Here is a 19,633-nt window from a genome sequence, read left to right as displayed (position 1 = left end):
TAGTCAGAGCCCTGGAAACGGATCAGGAGAAAAACAGGAACGTGTGACGAGTATCATCCTCCCAGACACACATGACTCATAATCAGATGTAGCATCAAAGTATAACATGCACACACACACACACACACACACACACACACACACACACACACACACACACACACACAGAGAAATATTAAAAGAATTTAACACAAAAAAGTCCCAGATTTCACATCTATAATACTTGTACAAGTAATCATGGAAGTAAAAAAAAAAACTACAACATTAATACTGTCCGTTATGTAATCCACCTGAGTGCCAAATCTGTGTAACCAAAGCTGTGTAACCAGCATGAGCCTGCAGTACATTTTTGCATGAACTTCTCAGTGGTCATGAGCCAAAAAAATTCCTCTCTCAGAGAGAAAACTGCCAGTTGTCTTGGTAACATGACCCCCACAGTCACCAGCAGTATGCAGAAACATTAAAACAGATGTTAGGACGAACAGAACTTTCTCTGGAGAACCACTGGAGCGTACAATTCACATGCAAAAAAATTCTCATCTTAAAAAAACAACAACTTTTATTTACTTTAAATTATGTAAAAAAAAAAAAATATATATATATATAAATATTGCTTAGGGAGATATAACATGAAACGTTCACATGGAACATCAGAGTGGAAGGTTTACACACTGGAGGATAGTGGTTGTACGGATGATGCAGCTAGATTTAAAGGAACAGATCCAACAAGGAACGCTGACAAATGTCGACAGCTTCTTCTCTCTTACGTCATCACCATGTCTCCTCCATGTCCCTCTGTCAGGAGACAAACAGTTATTTACATGAAGGCTCTAAATATGTTTTGTATATGTCAAAGGAATACAAATTTTTTTTTGGGGGGGGGGGGGGGGTAGGCTAGTTGTTGATCCTCCCCAGAGCCAGACAAGAGGATAGATCCCCCTTTCTCCCCCGTCGGTGTATTAGTGAGCTGATATACACTGAGACAACCCAGTTAGCTTCGCGGAGTCAATGTTAGTGATGAAGAGTTAACGTACCTCCTTTTAAAAGTCAGTGAATACATGTAATCAACCAAGTCACCATCTTCATCCGCTCTTACAAAGTCAACGGTGATCCACAGCAGCAGTCTAGTCCTCCACAAATGCTTGTTTTGTTGATGAAAGGTTTAACGGAGCGTTTTCATGAGCGTCGAATCACTGTGCCAAGTCAGGAAAGTAGTTCTGGCTATGTTTCTAAGCTACTTGAAATGACACAATTCTTTATTTGTGCTGTTGTTTTCTTGCTGGTTTGAGGTGAAAAAAATCTCGTTTGAAAAAGTGCGACGTCAGGTCTGTGCACCAATCAGAGCTGGGCAACACTGAGCACATGAACGAAAACTTGATGTTGTGGGGGCTTGCTTGGTGCTGTTTAGATGATGGTGTGAGGACTAAATGTCTTGATAATAATAATTTTCTTTAACATTTCATATTTGTGTCCAAGTTTTACCCAAATTGTATCTTTGAAGGCTGCTCTTTTAGTGATGTCGTAGAAAATTCCTCGACCTTAAACCAGGTTTTCAGAGATTTTAAATTCAGCTGATTATCTAGTAAAGCATCTCTTTGGATGAAGACACTTGGTGACAAAACCCTGTCTTGGTATAAAGTTTATGGTCTTGAATCTGTTTGCCGAAGTTCTGAGATCTGAGTACAACTACCAGTGAAACTTTGAAGTATTTCTTACTTCATTAACACTGAACCGTGTGGGCAGTATTTTACGGTTGTCATAGCTGTCATAGTTTCAACACACCGCTGAATCATCTTCATAGAACAAGGAAGTCTAAACCAAGCAGGGATTCACAATTTGCTTATATTTTAAAAATGGGCTTTCATCAACATGAATGGGGATGTATTCTGGATCTCAAGATGTATCACACAGTCATGAGGTTGTTACCTGAGGTGCAAAGCTGGGACTGCTCTACGACTCCATGGGGCCCCATAAGGACGGGTCTTCCTGCTTTGCTAATGTCTTGTTAACAAACCTCAGCATCCCAGTAAGCGAACTCATGTCCTCGTCCTCCTCCTGACCCACCAGAGTGCACACTGAGTCCCTCCGTGACTCACTCGTCCGCTCGTCGTCTGCCTCCCGCATCAAGGAAAGTTCTGTGTGTGCGTTTGTGTCTTCACGTGTGTCCACCATGTATGTGAGGGGGTCAAAGGAGTGGTCAGGGGTTGCTGTGGCCTCTGTAAGTCCCTGCCAGCGGTGGTCTACTGTCCCTGAGTGAGAGGACTCCCATGACTGCTGGCTCAGGGCCTCCCTCAGTGTGGCCTTCAGGTTCAGAGGGAGGTCTAGAGAGGAATCTACGCTGCTGTTCCGCAGCCAATCACAACTTTGCAGGCCTTCAGTTTGACCAGACGGATGAGAGACTGAGGTGGGCTGGAAGTCTGTGAGAGCTGTGGGTGACGAGCAAGTCCGTCTGTGTGTTGGGGAGGTGAGGTGAGTTTGGTGAGTGTGTGAGGGAGACCGGAGAGTTGTTGGAAGCTTTTTGGGAGAGGAAGAAGGGGAGTGAGCTGAAGAGGAGTGGTCTGGGGAGTGTGTGAATGTGGGCAGAGCAGGGAGGGGGAGAGTCTGGCGGTCAGCAGCTCGCTCTAGACTGGAGATCCTGGCTTGGAGACGGGTCACCTCAGACTCCTGAGAGGAGATAAGAGGAGCATTTGATAAACACTGAAAAGCTATTAATAGCAATGTTAGCTAGCAGGTCTATGAGGCTTACCTTGATGAGCAAGGACTCATTGGAGGTCTCTATGGACCTCTGAGAGGAGTGCAGCTGAGTCTGGAGCTGAGCAGCCTGGACTCTGGCTTGATTTAACTGGACACTAAGCTGCTCCAGCTGGACATGGAGGTGCTTGTTCTGTACCCGTGTTTGCTCATACAAAGCCCTACACTTCTCCAGCTGGGCCGCAGCCTGGAGGAACTGGCTCTGACTCTGGTCTAGCTGTGTTTGGAGGTGACTGGTTTGGGTTCGGGAGTGATCCAACTCAGCCTTAGCTTGTTCTAGCTGGGTGGAAGTTTGAATGAGCTTGGTCTGGGTCTGGTCATAGCGAGCCTTTGCTTCCTCGAGCTGAGTTTGGGAAGAACGCATGCCGGAGGATATCTGCTCAGAGACTTTGAGGAGCTGACCTCGGGTCTGCTGCAGGGACTCCAGCTGAGGAGAAAGGGAAACCTATACTCTATTATGGGTCATTAAATACAACTCACCTACTTTTAATGATTTTTCAAAGCTTGAAGTACAACAGTCAAAAGAGGTGTGTGAGAGAAATGAGGTGCAAAGCTATACATGGCAGAAATGAGGAACTCACAAGTTGTGAGCCAAAAAAAGGAGAAAAGAAATCAGATGGAAACAGAAGTGGGCTGACAGTAATGCTAGATCAGTCAATCCAGAACCCACAAGGTTTATATTGAAAAGATGGAGAACAGAAACCAAACTGACAAATGAGGAACTGACATCAAGTGTAGAGTACAATGAGTCATAAATATTTATATTTAGATCTCAGAGCTGATCCAAGTCCCGCGAGATGACCCAAAGCTGCACTACAGCAGTCACTCTGATAGGTTAAAGTAAAAAAAAAAATTTAAAAAAAAATTTAGATGCTGTGTTTACATCTCTGTGCTGTTCAGCTACTAACCATGTGCATCACGATCCCCTTGGTTATTGCAGGACGACAGACCTACACCACGCATTTTCTTCGTGATCACTCTGGACTTCAATCACAAGACTATTTTCCAACTGTGTTTGAGAAGTCGTAGGCTAGCAAAGTTACTGCTGCTTGATCTATTTCCCTGCAGGGATCAATGAAGTTTTGGTTTTTATGATTTTGCAGGTGATGCTGGCAAACAATATTGTGTTGTAGAAAGTGCGAGAAGCCAACATCCTGGAGGCCACTGTAGCTTCTCTGCTAGATGTCACTAAATCCTACACACTTCTACTTGATTTTATATATTTGATCCAGAAAATTTGAAAACTTCAGTCTCTACTGAACCTCCTTGTTGTGCTGTTCCCTCTCCACCTCCAGCTCCTGCTCCAATGACGCGACCATGTTCTGCAACCTGGTCTCTGACTGCTGCCAGTGCCCCTCCTTCAGAGCCAGCTCCTCCTCTACACGACAAAGCAGCACAACCTGCAAACACATACAGACCCTCAACAACCCTGTAACGGAGGCCACAGAAGAAGGAAAAAAACATGCACAGTTGTGCCAGTGTCCGGTGTGCAGAATCAGGTGACGTTACCTTTTCCTTCATCTGCAGCTGGGTGGCGTTCAGGTCTCTGCACAGAGTGTCGCGGTGACACTGAGTTTCTTCAAGGTCTCGCAATAGAGTCTGAAGTTTCTGCTGGGATACACACAGCTGCTGACGGAGATCACAGGTCTCCTAAAACACACACACACACACACACACACACACACACACAAAATTGTATCTTTTATTTATAGGTATCTTTGATATTTGACTAAAACCTTTGAGTTTTCGTCGACTAAAACTATCAAGGATAGAAATGACTGAAATGTGACTAAAACTAAGAAGCATTTAGTCCAAAAGGCTAAGACTAAAACTAAATCTAAAATGCCTGCCAAAAACAACACTGTCCTACACAAAACCAGATCAGGATGAGGACTGAACTGTATAAGTACCTCTATATGTTTTGCACTGTCACCAGGACTGTTCTGCCATGTTTGCACTGCAAATGCTATGTCACCTCAATCTGTTGATGACACAGCCACCTTGAATCTGGTACTAGAATGTGCCTGTGCACCTCCATGCACCACAGCACCACCTAAAGCTGCTATCCACTCCCACATGTATCCACAGTGGGACTTGCACAAGCCTGTTTACAGTTGTACAGTCCATGTATATGTCTTATATGTATAAGTATATGTCCTTATGTCTTTGCAGAGTCTATGTACAGTTATGTCAGTATTAGTCCTATAGTAGGTATAGTAGTGTAAATATGTGTCAATGTATATTTTTCTATTTATATGTGCACACCCTAAGGAGCAGCGCTGCATCTCATTGTACCTGGTATAATGACAGTAAAGGCATTCTATTCTATTCTATTCTACATACCCTTCTGCCAACACTGTGGTGATGGTAGGCTGAGAACCACTCACTCCTTATAACACGGCTGAATGCGACGTATTTGGGTGGTAATTCAGCAAAGTTGTGGAGTTGTATTTGAAAATAGTTTCACATATTTTGCATTTGGCCTCTTTGTCGTCATTAATCAGCTTGAAGTGGCTCCATACCGCACTCCGTCTAGACCTCTTCATCCTGCATATGTTCCCGCGTGTGCGTCAAGTACGTCTGGTGTCAAGCGCGCCCTCACGTGGACTGACGGGAAATTCCTGGTTCAAAACGCAGTTAATTTATTTTAGTCGAGTAATTTCTTATCGACAATTAATCGATAATCGATTAATTGTTTGCATCCCTGGTGTGGATAGATAGAGATAGAGAGATACTTTAGGGAAATTGTTGCGTTCAGCAGGTCACATAAAAAAAACACATAACAGTAACATCCATCCATTGTCTTCCGCATATTCCTATTAAGGGTCGCGGGGGGTGGAGCCTATCCCAGCGGCTACGGGTGAGAGGCAGGGTTCACCCTGGACAGGTCACCAGTCCATCTCAGGACCAACACATAGAGACAGACAACCATTCACACTCACAGTCACACCTACAGTCAATTTAGAGTATCAATCAGCCTCGTCCCCTCTTGATGTCTTTGGACTGTGGAGGAAGCTGGAGTACCAGAGAGAACCCACACAGGAACAGGGAGAACATGGAGACTCCACACAGAAAGATCCTGTGATGGAGCCGGGGAGTACCAGAGAGAACCCACACAGGAACAGGGAGAACATGGAGACTCCACACAGAAAGAACCCGTGCTGGAGCTGGGACTCGAACCCAGAACCTTCTTGCTGTGAGGCCACAGTACTAATCACTGCACCACTGCGCTGCCCATATCGGTACCATCACATAAAAACGTATAAAAGACATATCAAAAACAGAACCAAAAAAAATGAAATATATACCGTATATCCTGTATTCGTGAATGTACTACTTAAGAATTGTGTTTTGCTGCCAAGTGACAGTGCACTAATTTATTTTCACGTCAAAGTAGTCTACATATTATTTCATTCTTCTATTCGTGAATGAATGTGTTGCTCCCTGCCCTGAATAAATCTTTGATTAAGGAATATGATTTGCATTTTTTCTATATATCATAAGGAAGATAGCATTTTATGTGACGTATACAGTAGATAGAACCTATTGATTCAGGGGCAAATAGAGCTTCTTAGAAAAATTGCCGCTTATTAATTAATCGATCATCGATCGATAAAATGGAACAACTATCGATTCATGAATTACTCGATAATTTGCATTCCTAATCCACACACACACACACACACACACACACACACACGTATCAGTTAGTGATATCATTTAAATGTTTGAGCTCACATATTTATTCTTCTTCAGAAGGATATTTGTTTGCTTAAGCTCGTTTTCTTTTTTTAATTATTAGTCATAGCACAAAGCAACACTGAGCTGCAGCCATGCACACTTGAGTGTGCGGTGTGATTCGCGGCATGAGAAATATAACATACATCGTAGTTTTCTGTGGTTAGCATTAAACAATTTTGCAATACCCTACAACAATGTTAATTTAAAAATATTGTATTGTATTGCATTGTCCTTTTTTCTTCAAATAAAAGAGCATTTTTAGGAAATGTGGTATCCAGGGTAGTGGAGGGGTGTGGTATGTGCCAAGGATAAAAAACTTTAGGACCTTTTACAAGTTTTGCTATTGTATTCAGTGCCTAACCTTCAGGTTTCTCTCAGCGAGCGCCCTTTGCGTGTCTTTTAGCTCCCTCTCGCGGGCTTCCATGCTCTGCTGCAGCGACTCCACCTTCCTTTCCATCTCTTGCTTGTGCTCTTGGATGGCCACGTCCAGCTGGGCCAGCTAAAGATCACAACAACAGAGTGAGGGATACTGTACACAGATATAAAATGTAGTTATATGTGCTTTGTGTGTTGTACCAGTTTTGCTCTCTGTTGGAGCTCCCCCTGTCTTTCCTTCAGAGCACTGTCCATGTCTAAGACCTCGTGAGTTCTCTCCTCCAACTCCCTCCGGGTCTCACTGTGAAGCCCCCCACACACACACACACACACACACACGCACACGCACACGCACACGCACACGCACACACACTCGTATTAGATAAGACATAAAAAATAAGTCACACAGAAAGCAAGATTAAGTGTGTTAACTACGCGGGAAAAATAATATTGCTGTTTGTTTATTTCAGGGAGAAATATGGGGAATTTTTAGGGATGTATTTCTTTAGAAGTTTATTGCCAAACTTTTTCAGATTGATCTTAAGTTTGAGTTTTGTTAATATAATGTGACTTTGGGTTAACTTGAGCCATAAGTGTCTGTGTCACGTGTAAGTGAACCAAAAATGAACAGTTTAACGAAAAGCTTTGTTCTTATGTTGTCTGAATGGAGCATCTGTATGTGCCAGCTAAACTCCCCCACATACACACACACACACACACACACACACACTAAAGAGAATTTAAAAAGGAATGAGGCTGGTGTGTGTGGGTGTGGGTGTGGGTTGGGGCGGGGTCATGATGGGTGACCTTAAATATGGAGTATATACCAACAAAACGGTCAAATCCCGTATGCTTGATGTCTAATAGATGCACGCAGTGTGTTACGCAAATTATTTCAGAGAAGTTTGAGTTTGTAAACAGAAAAATATCACACACAATCATGTCAAACTGGGCTTTTAACAAATCTCTCACAACAACTTACATGACAAATTCCAACTTGGAAAACAATCAACCTAAATAATGGTAATAAATAATAAAACCAACACACGTATTGCTACATCATTCAAAGATTCCCCAGTAAAAATGTATACAACTTTCATCTTGTTGAGCCTAAAGTTACAACAAGTCAAGAGCATGTGACAGTCGTTTGGACACTGGAGCAGAATCGGGATCAGTGACAGTGTGTGCTTTGCTGTTGTGTGTTTGTGGCACTTGTACACAATGTAGACACTGATTCTAACCCAGATGGCACATCGTTCCTCCATCGTGGGTTTGTCACCTGACAGGTGAAAATCCCCTCACCTAAGCTGTACAGTCAGTTCCTCCACAGAGGCTTCTCGCTCGTCAGCGACAGTTTGGGTTCTCTGCAGAACGTCCTTCAGTAACTGTAGCTGCTTCAGAGTCTCAGCCAACTCTCCGCGGACCGTCAGCAGCTGCCCCTCAAGGGCCTGGGCTCGCTGAGCACAGTTCAGCCTCTCTGTCTCATAGCGATGGAGCTTCTCCTCCATATCTGTGACTTTGAGGGCCAAGAGAGAGAAAAGAAAGTAGCATGAGAGAGTGACCATGAGTACAGGAGCCTCGCAGTCTGGAGGGATGATTAGGATTTGCTGTCAGGTCGTACCCATGTCATTCTTGTTGTCCAGCAACCTCTTTGTATGTTGCAGGCTCTCATCCAAGCAGCTGATCTGAGATGCCTTAAGTATGACCTCCCTCCGTAGGCGCTGCAGCTCCGTCTCTTTAGACACCAGCTCTCCTTGAAACTTTGTCCTCTCTGATGTCAGATTGCTTCAAAGAGAAAGTACATGCAGCAATAATTAGTATATTTAGAAAGAAGCAAAAGCATCTGTACATTTATCAACAGAAAAGCCTTTTTAGGTAATCCTGCCAAGGGCACCAACCGACCAGGCGCAGCTAGAGACAAGCGGCCTGTCCATGTCCTCACCTTATCATGAGCACGGCTCCCATCGTAGCTCTACAGCAAAGGGAGAACCCTTCTGACTTGTGAGAGGAGTTAAACTAAGTCAAGAAAACGTGCCTTCTGATGGCACATTAAACAGTTAATATGATTTAAAAAACAGATGGAGAGAAACGGCAGACTGAAGTAGACGGTTGTGTCTTCTGTCTCAGTCTGACAAGTGAGAGCCCACTTATATACGTATGGTCACAGGGACGGGAGGGAAGGCTAATTCATGCCTACAGTAAAATAGGATGCGGTGGGATCATGAGATTGTCTTCGCTGCAGGACAAGAGGGATGGTGTGCTTTCAAAAACCCCTGTTTTGTCACAAACATTGACATTATATAACTGGACTGTAAAGGTTGCAGCAGATGTTCCCACTTATAATCTTAGGCTTGAGGAAAATAACACTGGTGCGGGGAATCCATTAAAAAATTAAAGTTAATCACATAAAATCCTGTAAAATAATCACGATTAAAAAAAATGATTAAAAATAACAGTGTTTCATTGTAAATTTGGGGATGAATATATATGAATCAAACAAAATGCACGCAGACTGGTTTAAGGAATCTTTTCTGTCGTTCGTTAATAACTAATGATGGTGGTCAATTAATACATTTTGTTAATCGGGACAAAAATCTTGTGATTAATCACATGATTTACACAAATTACTTCAACTTTGTTGCAGCTAACGTGTGACATTAAAAAAAAAATGCATGAAAACTGATTAGGGGAATTCCCACTTTTTTGAATGTGCCACAGATTCCATGATTTCGAAATAAGAGTGTTTGAATTTGCGTAGTAAACAGGACTCAGGGAGATTAACTGTGGTCTGGTTTTGTGGTTCTGTCCCCACCTTATGGTTTACATATGCAAATGCGGCTGTGGTTTTTGGTCACGGTCGGCCAAGAAATAAGAGTCTGCATCTTCTGTTTACTGAATTATCAAAGTTAAGACGTGTTTTGAGTTCATCTCACAAGCCAGACTTCTGAGTCCAGCCCAGGATCTGCTGTGGTTTTCTGAGGTGTGTTTGAAATGTTTGAGTATTTACATTCCCGCTGTCAAACCTGCTGACACAAAGAGGAGCTGTGCTGACCTTCTGTATAAAGAGCGACACCTCTGCTGTGCTGCTCCTTATTCGTTTAATAAACATCTCTGCTGGAACTAAAAGAGGAAGTGGGTCATACAATTAATCCGTGTTGAATTACAATTAATGTGTTTCAGTTTCCAGTTTCATCCGAGATGTTTCCAGCACTATCAATAAAAATATATACAATGCTATTATTTTCTGAAAAGGTGTCAATTATGGTCTTCTTGAGATGATTCTGTACAAACAACATTTTAGATTCAAAAAATCTCGCACGAATAATCGCTGTTTTAAATTTATATCCACAGGCACTAGGCTGACAATGGCACTCTGACTCACCACACAGAGTCTCGGTGGAAGTAAAACACTTCCTCTGGATTAAACAACACAGGAAGAGAAAACTGGGCTTTGTGGGCTCAAAAGATTTTGCAGAGAGGAAACATATTGACGAGTACAATCGTCTGGTTCAAGAGCTCCTCCATTGTTTTGATGTTGTTTTTGTAGTAGTTGTCTGTGTTTGGTCGACTGGGTAAAAAGTGACAAGTGTGGTGTTACACCCATAGTTGAACTTTGGGTCTCTGGGACCAGGAAACAAGAAGACCCAGAGAATAAAACGCTCAGCACTTTGTCATACTGTTTGTGGTGTAACATAAAAATGTCTCGTGAAACCACAAGTTTGGGGGCACAGCTCGTAAATCTGACAGTTTGTGCAGATGTTCTTACTTGACAGATTCCAACAGTTGTGTGTTCTTCTGGTTCATCTCCTGCAGGTTCTTGTCTCTCTCTGTAGTGTACTCCTCTATGTTCCTCACCTGATCCTGCAGAGATGCCTGTGCCCGTTCCAGCTGCTGCTCCAGAACAGACACCTATAGACACACAGCAAGGCGCCTCAGTCTTTGAATCCCACACTCCAGAACCAGTCTATACATTTCATGCAAAAAAAAAAAAATTTATGTGAGCAAAATGCAAGATAAAAGTGATGACACTACTTCATTTTCTAGTTTAGTCACATTAAATGCAGCGAGGCGCTGAAACCAGACTTTTCCTTGTAGAGAGAAACTGGCCTACAACTAAAAATGATCAAAAAAGTCTACTTCTGGTCTTTTGTCACTTGGCCAGAAGAGATCCAAGCTCCTCCATGTCCCTGCACAGCTCTGCTCCCCCAATGAGAGGCATTGTTCTGAGTTTTTGTACAGATTAGAAAGTACAACCACAAGCTATACTATAAATACAATCACAAGATCAAACTGCCATTTCATCTAGCAAGAGCAGACTTAGCAGCAGTGTGGGGCATGTTCAGGGAGCAGAGGTCAATGTTTGTATTTGCGTATGAGAGCACAGTCATGTTTAAGTATCGTTCCTACAGAAATTCTCCACGCTTATGTAATAGAAAGATGATCTTTGTTCAAAACAAACTTCTGCTTCAATTCACACACAAAGACGTGGACCCTGACTGAAGGCTGAAGACACGTTGTTCATATAGCAGGAAAAAAATCCAAGTCAAATCCTTTTCAGGCTATTGGATAATACAGACGGACCACAGACCAAACATTGAGATGACTTACATGAGTGCAATGTGTCAGGCTGTGACTAAACTGATGCATAAAGGGTATTTTTTTGCAGTTAAAATCATCTTTCAAACAACAAGGAGCCTGTTTTGAAAAACAACCTCAGCAGATTTAAGCAAATGTGTTCCCTAAAACTAAAAATCTGTAAATCTGACTCACGCTTCCAGATAATTAACTGCCTCAGGCTAGGCTTCCTCCTTTCACTGGGCACAAAAATATATAAAAAGAAACTATAATCATTCATTTTACCATGAAGTTAATTACAGATGTCTAAAGCAGCCATGTAACACGTGACTCTGATGATGAAAGGGATTGTGAGGCACAACTGCTCAACATGCAACAGAGTGTGACGGCGAGGACCTTTGAAGTCATGAGCACAGAAGGAGAAGCAGCACTTCAGATCAACTTTAGATCACCAAATCTGGAAAAATAGCAAACTAAGGGCCAAGAGACCAAAATAGAACCGAAAGGATTTGGGTTCACGGTGGGAGACTGTTACCCAGCGGAAATGAATGAATAATATCATCTAGAAAGCACTGACGGAAACAAAACTTTGCTATCTTCAACTCAGATGACTTCACACTGTGGCACTCAATTCCCAACTCCAGCTGCAGCCAGCTAAAAAGCGCATCCTTGCCCCCTGCATCCTTTAGAGTGGGCGTTTCTTGTGCTCTTTTCATGAAAGAGCAGACTGATGGGCTGCTGTGGTGCATATATCCCTTCCTGTGTCCTCTAGGTGGGGCTGGAGAACAGATGCTTGAAATAAACTATTATGTTGCTGTGCATTACAAGAGTTTGGAAAAATCATGTGGAATCTAGTTTCAACAGTCGTCGGTTCTATGGTAAAATATCAAAATTGGCGTCCTCGCCATGGTAACATCGTTAAAAAAAAGCCACAGTCCTGACATAAACCCATCAAGTTCTAAAGGTGTTTCTGACCAAATCTGGCACGCACGCACACACACACACGCACACGCACACACACACGCATGCACACACACACGCACGCACACACACACACACACACACTGTACTTATAGATAGATATAGATATACACATATACTGTGTATACATCAAAGTATAAAAAACACCATGTCATTTCCTGTTGCCACCAGGTGGTGCTATGACTAATCTATCCCAAAAATTAAAGACTCTGTGTATGACACATCTAATTGTAAAATTGGCCATCTAGTTTTTGTGTTATCTTGCACACAGATAGAAAACCTCTACACATCACCTACATACCTATGTATGTACCTACTCATCTATACATTACTGTCAGAGATAAAACTTCAAGCACTTTCTGCTGATGTATACGTAGACTTCATTAGATGAGCACGTTTTAGTTACTCTGGTAAGTAGTACTAGTACCTGTGACTGCAGCTGGCACTGGCTCTCCTCCAGTTCGGCGATGCGTGCAGTGCTGTCGCTCAGCATGGTCTGCTGCTGCTGAAGAGAAAGCTGAAGCTGCAGGTTCTGTTCACTGGAGTGCTGACATTCCAGGCTGGCACTTTGAAGCTTTTCTTGAAGTGAAGATGCCTGAGGAGGAACAAATAAGGAAGAAGACACACACCCCTGTTAAGTGCACGAAGAATGGACGAGGATGGAACATCAGACATGTTTTTAAATAGCAGGGCAGTCTCTGACACTTCACCTTGTCCTTAGTTTTCTGCAGCTCAGCCTCGTAGGTCTTCTTGTGCTCCTCCATCTGCAGCAGGTATGAACTCATCTCCTCTCTGTTCGCTGACAGAGACACCTGCAGCTCACACACCTGGTGTACAGAGAAAAGTCAATGATGGCGCAAAGAAGCCATTAGCTGCAGAGAAATTCTGAAAAGTTTTTGCAGCTAAATCAGGACACCAACCTGAGCTGCCTGCTCTTTGAAGCTCTGCAGGAGGTCATCATTGCGTCTCACTTCCATCTGCTTCTCCTGAAATCAAATCACAATTTGGCTGCTGACTGTGTTTTTGGTCAACTACACTGGCTTGGCTGCTGAGTCCGAAAATAAGCCGGTCTGCTCCTGCATGAGCTGACCTGTGTGAGCTTCTCCACGAAGGTCTGTAGCTGAACAGTCAAACCCTGAGCCTCGTCTCGCTCTCTTTGGAGGGAGCTCAGCTCCTTTTGCGTCTCCAGCACAAGAGAATGAGCCTCGTCTACAGATAACTGCAACTGCGGATGCAAGAAAACCATTAAATTGTGTTGATTTATTGTTTTTGCGTTTCAATTCCTTTTAAAGGTTTGTGGGGGAATGTGTGTGTGTGTGTGTGTGTGTGTGTGTGTGTGTGATGTTCTTGTTTGTAGTTGTGTCCCTGTAATTGTTGTGATTATGTGTTCCAGTGGGGTGGTGAGGTTTGTAGTTTGTTTTCTATTGAGAACTGAAACGGACTAGAAAGACTAAAAAGACCAAAATAATAAATATAGATCACCATTTCTATTTTGTGCTGCTGCTCAGTGGTTTGTTGAGCTTGTGTTGATTTACATGTCTCCAAAGACTGCTGGTACTCTCTTTGCCTTTTGCTCATCAGTGACTGGTAATGCTGAAGATTGCTGGTCTTCTCCTGCATCACATGAAAAGTGGAATCGTGGATCAGTGGTAGAAGTAACATAAGCAAGCAAACAGTCAGTGTTTTCAGGATGTGACATTTTCACCTACAAACCATGCTAATGTGACCCCAAATGTTTAGCATTCACAGGTATGAAATGTGACAGGAGTTTATTTCTTTCTGGCAGTAAATCAGAGATAGTGTTAGGAGGTCTGTGTGTGAGTGAGTGTGTGTGTGTGTGTGTGTGTGTGTGTGTGTGTGTGTGTGTGTGTGTGTGTGTGTGTGTGTGTGTGTGTGTGTTTTTCACACCCGTAGCTGATTCTCCAGCTCGGTGTTCCTCAGTGCAGCCTGCATGTAGGCAGATGTTTTCTCCTGTAACTGTTTTTCCAGAGCAGCTGCTCGAGCACTTTTTCTCTTCAGCTGAGGTGAAAGACAAACCAAGGAAATGCTTACAAGTAAATTCATCAGCTGAATCCAACAACCTTTGTTATAAATCCCATCATAAAGTATGAGGATGACATGACAGTGGTGGGCCTCATCCGGGATAATGAGGAGCTGATATATAAGGAGGTGAAACATCTGATTGACTGATACAAACTCAACAATTTATTTCTAAATGTGGACTTGAGGAGGAAGCAGCCACCCACACTCCCATCTAGACGGAGCAGCTTTGGAAACTGTCCAGAACACCAAGTCCCTGGGGTGCATATCACCAACAATCTGATCTGGTTCCAGCACACATCATCTTTTCATCTTTGACCACGAAAGCCCACCAGCAGCTCAACTTCCTACAACGGATAGGAGGAGCAACTCTTCCCCCTCCCGTCCTCACCACCACCATAATGACCGGCTGCCTTTCCATCTGGTATCAGAGCTGTAACGCCTCAGATCTGAAGGCCATGCAGAAAGTGGCGAAGGCCACAGCGAGGATCACTGGCACTCCTCTCCGATCCACAGCTGATAATGCAGACAGACATTACCTTTCCAGAGCCACCAGGATCATAAAAGACCACACCCATTTAAACCATGGACTGTTCACTTTTCTGCTCTCAGTCAGAACTTTCAGTCTACTTTTTTTGATGACTGTGAGTCAGTTGAGGAAAAGACAGAGTGGCAGAATGTCAAACCAATGACAGAAAGTAAAGGAGACTTACTTCTTTTTCTGTGTCTGTGGCTTGGTTGACCTTGTCCAGCAGCTCAGTGTGGAGGCTCTGGTAGTGGGAGGCTCTCTGGGCCATGGAGCTCTGCAGGGAGGAAATCTCCTCCTGGGCCCTGCTCAAACGCTCCTGAAGCCGCTCAACCAGGTTGCTCTGTTTAAGCCGCTCAGCTTCCTTTGACTGGAGCACTTGAAGCAACCGCTGGTAACCTTCTCCTGTGAAGGAGATGTAAAGAATACAGCGATTGAATTTGTGTGTTATGTGAATAACTGTTCAGATTCATTTGATATTTGAAGATATTCTCTGAGGGATGGACACATTTTCAGCTTATGCACCTATGCTCACACTGCTAAAACAAAACACAATATCACAACAACAAAAAAGATAGTTTACAATTTATTTTGAAAATATCACTGAAGTGGTTTCTGTCCACCTGTTAAATACAACCACTATGTTCACTTTCCTTTTAGCTGTTTCAGCCCTCAACTAATTAGGTAGTGCTAAGCAGCTAAGTGTTCTACCGTGTTTACCAGCTACTTCCTCATGCAATCTGTTGGCAATTTGGATCTGAGTAGGTAGTGTACAGTGGGTTTTTACAGCCAGTAGTGTACAGTGGGTTTTTACAGCCAGTAGTGTACAGTGGGTTTTTACAGCCAGTAGTGTACAGTGGGTTTTTACAGCCAGTAGTGTACAGTGGGTTTTTACAGCCAGTAGTGTACAGTGGGTTTTTACAGCCAGAACCTCTACTATAAGTAGAGATGAGATCTGGGGTCAGGAGTGTTGAACTCTGACACTGTCAACAGATCCAATATCAGATAATAGTGCTGAACCATGTACAGATACAGATTCCATTTAATAGTTTGTGCTGGATAATGGAACCTGCCTTAACACAACATGAGACCCAGAACTGTTCCAAATACAGTCAAAATAAATGGATTTGGCAGACATCAAAATTTTAAAGCGTTTTTGTATTTTTTTTTTGCTCTTCTCATCAGAAGCACTGTATGGTTTCTAAATGCCTTGAACATAATCCTGTCACATGAATGTTAGCATCTCTGCTAATAAGCCTCGCCACCAGTCCCTCATGGCTGACATCACGAAGCTCGACAGCGTACCTGGTTTCAGCCCAAACACGTCTGCAGTTCTCATATAGTCCACTGGGTAGGTGGTCAGCATGCAGGGTCTCACACAGAGTGGTCCCACAGCATCCTGAAATTGAAAAGATTATTTGACGGCTGCAAAGATGTTCAGGACAAATATGTGGCTTTGGCTGTGATTGTGGCCTATTACGTGGAGATGCCAAAGACAATATGATTGTGTGTGTAATTTTGTGTGCGTGGTGTATGTATCTGCCTCCACCTCTCTTAGATGCAGCAGTGCTAGTATGGCCTCTAAGCTAGCAAGCTCAGCCTGGTTCTGCTGAGCCTCTCTGTGGCTCTGGGCTGCTCTCTGTTCCTGGGTCTGGGTCAGAGTCCGCAGGTCCTCTACTTCCCTGCGCAGAGAGGCCAGCTCCCGACACTCTGAAACCTGCTCTTGGAGCTGCCGTTCCAGGTGTGAGGCTCGTCGTCCTGCATCCTCCAACTGAGCCTGGAGGGCCAAGCGCTCAGCAGCTGAAGCATTTGCCTGCCTCACCTCCTCCTTCAACTGGCTATGAGGCACACGATCAGGAAGATGAGGGATTCAGTCGAGTTTTTCTTTTATTGTTTATAATCAATCTACATCTAAAATGATAATGATAAATTAAAAGATACTTCCATTTTTTTGTTTACACATAAATATAAAGACTCTCACACACGTACCAGATCGTTTGACCCGCTTCTGTCTTCTCCCTCTCCAACACATTACACTTCATTTCCAACTCCTCCTTTTCTCTGTCACACTCAATCAGTGTCTCTTTTAATTTGTTTTCATTCTCCATCACCTGAAACCCACAAATGAAAACAAAGTCATCACCACTAACAAGCAGCTGAATATGAGTTATTCAAACTGTAACTGGACTACAAATGACCTTGTTCAGTTTAATAGCAGTGGTGGCCTTGTACTCTTTGAACGCTTCTTTGAGTTTCTCTGCATTTTCAAGCACTTGATTCCTTTGCAGCTCAGCCCTGTGGGCAATACAACATTTTGACAAAATAAACAGACAAATCTATTGTGTTTCGACTCTATATGCAAGACAGGCATTGCTTTTACTTCAATAAAACTTTTAAACAGACCAAAGTGCTATTACATAGGGGTAAAAAAAACAAAAAACAAAAAAAATGTACTCAAAATGCTGGAAGTTGTGTCATGAACTGTAACTGTGCCCTAAAAACCCTCCAAAAAAAAAGAAGAAAAAAAAGTGCTGGCTCCATGCATAATAAAAGACATCACCTTTTGGCCAGCGTTGTTTTGCTGGTCAACTCCTCTCTAAGTGTGCTCAGTTCATCAGTGAGAGTTGCCACCATGATGTCACAGTGAGCTGCTGCTTCCTGTTTACGCTCCGCCCTCAGCTCTGCTGCCCTGACAACCACAGGCAATGACAGGTAGTTAATATATTGAGAGCAAGTGAGGCTATGATTGTAAAAATACATGAAATAATACGATACATATATAAATATTCCAGCATACTGTCATATTGCAGTTACATAAACACGACATTGACATGACTTAAAGCACCTATTTTATTATCTACAGACAATATGTTAAGAGGTCAAAAAGTTACTTTAGTTCTTTGGCCTTCGTCTCCAGCTCTATTTCAAGATGACGAATCTGCTCACTCAGGACTGCTGAATTGCTTTTAACCCCAACCCTGTGACACTGGAGCTGAAGATAAAAAAGAAAAGAGAAGCTCTTGAAGCTGTTGGTCCATGTTACAGATTTTTTAATACTCCTTTTATGGTCGATGTCAGTCACAGAAATTAGAGCAAAGCAATTTTTTTGCTCAATTTTCTCAAAAAGGTACAGAAACAAATGCTCATTTGAAACCCAAGAGCAGATTCAAAATTACATAAACTTTATTCAAATGGATATTTTGAGTGAATGAGGTCTAGAGAATGTTGTACCTGAGACCTGGAGGAGGCTAATTCATACTGCAGGTTGAAGTCACTCACGAGCAGTTCATCCTGCATGGTCACACAGGCGTTCTCTTGACGGACGCCGCCGACCTTCCTCCTCGCAGGAGCAGACTCCATCTCTACTGAGCTGGTCTTCACTGAGGCAGACTGAACATGAAGATAGATAGATCTTAATTGTATAAAACAGCAAAAATCAGTTCAGCAACTCCACAGTGGCAGCACTACAGACAGATTAAGAGTATAAAATATGTTCAACTCGTAAAAAAGTAAGAAATGGCAGAGGATAGTTTACTTTTTTCATTTTTAACCATTAACATTATCTGAATTTCAGAGGTTAGAACACCGATTGCAGCGCACTTCTTCATGAAATAAAAATTAAATTATAATCATAATAACAACAGCTGATTCACTAGTTCTAATATAATATAGCTATATATATTCTGCACCATGCATTGGGTAATCTCATAATGTGATTTGAGCAAACAGATCTTAAATTCATGCACTTGCTTGTGTTTCTGTGTAATGGAATAAATGTATGTTCCTTAATACAGTATTTAGCAGGTTGTTAATACAGTATTTAGCAGGTGTCTCTGTCACCCTAAAGTTGGTGAAGGATGGACGGGATCCTGCTACGAAACTCAGAGGAACATCAGGCGTCTGCAGGTCTGGGGTAGTCAGGCGATCAGGCTGTACGCTCTCAGTCTGTCTATAGAAGATGATATACATAAATATGTGTGTAAAGGGGAATTAAAACAGGACGATAAAATCCGCTCCCAGGCCTCTCTGTCCATAACCACTGACAGTAGTGTGACAGTTCCTGTGCTGAAGGGTGCAGTTTTAGGTAGCAGTGCTAGAGTACTGAAGACTATCGAGCAGACTGAGAGACAGCGTTAGCGGCACTGTAGCAAACTCACACACGTTGTTGTCTCACAATTTGAATACTGAGCCCCGTCAATGGGAGCTGTTTACTATCTCCTTCGCTTTAACTCTCCCGATTGCTCAAACATGAGACCGATTACGTCCAAGGTATATTTCGGTAGTCAACATCTTAATTTGAGCTCTCGGCTGTTCGAGCAATATATCAGAGCAAGACGCTGACATAGAGGTATGCAACGTTAAGTGGTAAACAGAGAAGCAAGCATATTTTGCCCACAAACTAGCATAGTAGCTAGCTAAATGTAAACAACGATGCTATTAACGATGCTAAGGGCTATTAAAGTTCACGTTACTGTGGTTTTACAAGCTAAAGCCACCCGATGACCCACCGGAGGACGTTACTAGTTTAGAGTGAGACATCTTGAGTCCATGTTCGTTCGTCCCGTTAAGTTATCCGTAGAAATTTGAAGAGTTGAGAACATCTTTACATGTTCCTATTGTACCTGTAGTTTAGGGCACTTGAAC

At 42.9% G+C, this 19,633-nt stretch overlaps 1 protein-coding gene across 4 annotated transcripts in view; it reads right to left on the bottom strand.

The window, feature by feature from the left end:
* The window catches only part of ccdc18 (coiled-coil domain containing 18), a 19,771-nt gene extending 138 nt beyond the window's left edge, over nucleotides 1-19,633 (bottom strand). Inside the window, exons 1-26 of one of the 4 annotated variants that reach the window (XR_015115741.1) lie at nucleotides 19,498-19,633; nucleotides 18,830-18,938; nucleotides 18,221-18,379; nucleotides 17,881-17,981; nucleotides 17,550-17,678; nucleotides 17,188-17,284; nucleotides 16,979-17,100; nucleotides 16,539-16,827; nucleotides 16,295-16,388; nucleotides 15,177-15,394; nucleotides 14,332-14,442; nucleotides 13,906-14,037; nucleotides 13,514-13,648; nucleotides 13,344-13,409; nucleotides 13,134-13,250; nucleotides 12,851-13,018; nucleotides 10,634-10,776; nucleotides 8,489-8,652; nucleotides 8,170-8,383; nucleotides 7,069-7,168; nucleotides 6,854-6,991; nucleotides 4,261-4,401; nucleotides 4,014-4,151; nucleotides 2,747-3,178; nucleotides 1,927-2,664; nucleotides 673-795 (exon numbers count right to left, since the gene is read on the bottom strand). Coding sequence is in view for 3 of the 4 variants with exons in the window: in XM_086203303.1 (XP_086059429.1) it covers nucleotides 1,951-2,664; nucleotides 2,747-3,178; nucleotides 4,014-4,151; nucleotides 4,261-4,401; nucleotides 6,854-6,991; nucleotides 7,069-7,168; nucleotides 8,170-8,383; nucleotides 8,489-8,652; nucleotides 10,634-10,776; nucleotides 12,851-13,018; nucleotides 13,134-13,250; nucleotides 13,344-13,409; nucleotides 13,514-13,648; nucleotides 13,906-14,037; nucleotides 14,332-14,442; nucleotides 15,177-15,394; nucleotides 16,295-16,388; nucleotides 16,539-16,827; nucleotides 16,979-17,100; nucleotides 17,188-17,284; nucleotides 17,550-17,678; nucleotides 17,881-17,981; nucleotides 18,221-18,349 (4,092 nt within the window). In the remaining variant the exon portion in view is untranslated. Of the gene's footprint in view, nucleotides 1-93; nucleotides 796-1,926; nucleotides 2,665-2,746; nucleotides 3,179-4,013; nucleotides 4,152-4,260; nucleotides 4,402-6,853; nucleotides 6,992-7,068; nucleotides 7,169-8,169; nucleotides 8,384-8,488; nucleotides 8,653-10,633; nucleotides 10,777-12,850; nucleotides 13,019-13,133; nucleotides 13,251-13,343; nucleotides 13,410-13,513; nucleotides 13,649-13,905; nucleotides 14,038-14,331; nucleotides 14,443-15,176; nucleotides 15,395-16,294; nucleotides 16,389-16,538; nucleotides 16,828-16,978; nucleotides 17,101-17,187; nucleotides 17,285-17,549; nucleotides 17,679-17,880; nucleotides 17,982-18,220; nucleotides 18,380-18,829; nucleotides 18,939-19,497 lie in introns of those variants that run through there. The other 3 variants (XM_086203303.1, XM_086203304.1, XM_086203305.1) reach the window with 3 other exon arrangements.

This window comes from Aulostomus chinensis, chromosome 5 (genome assembly GCF_037954235.1).
Source record: "Aulostomus chinensis isolate RoL2024-O1b breed Wild chromosome 5, RoL_Achi_v1.0, whole genome shotgun sequence".
Lineage (NCBI taxonomy): Eukaryota > Metazoa > Chordata > Actinopteri > Syngnathiformes > Aulostomidae > Aulostomus > Aulostomus chinensis.
Note: the sequence above shows the minus strand (reverse complement) of the source record. Positions and strands in the feature narration are given on the sequence as shown.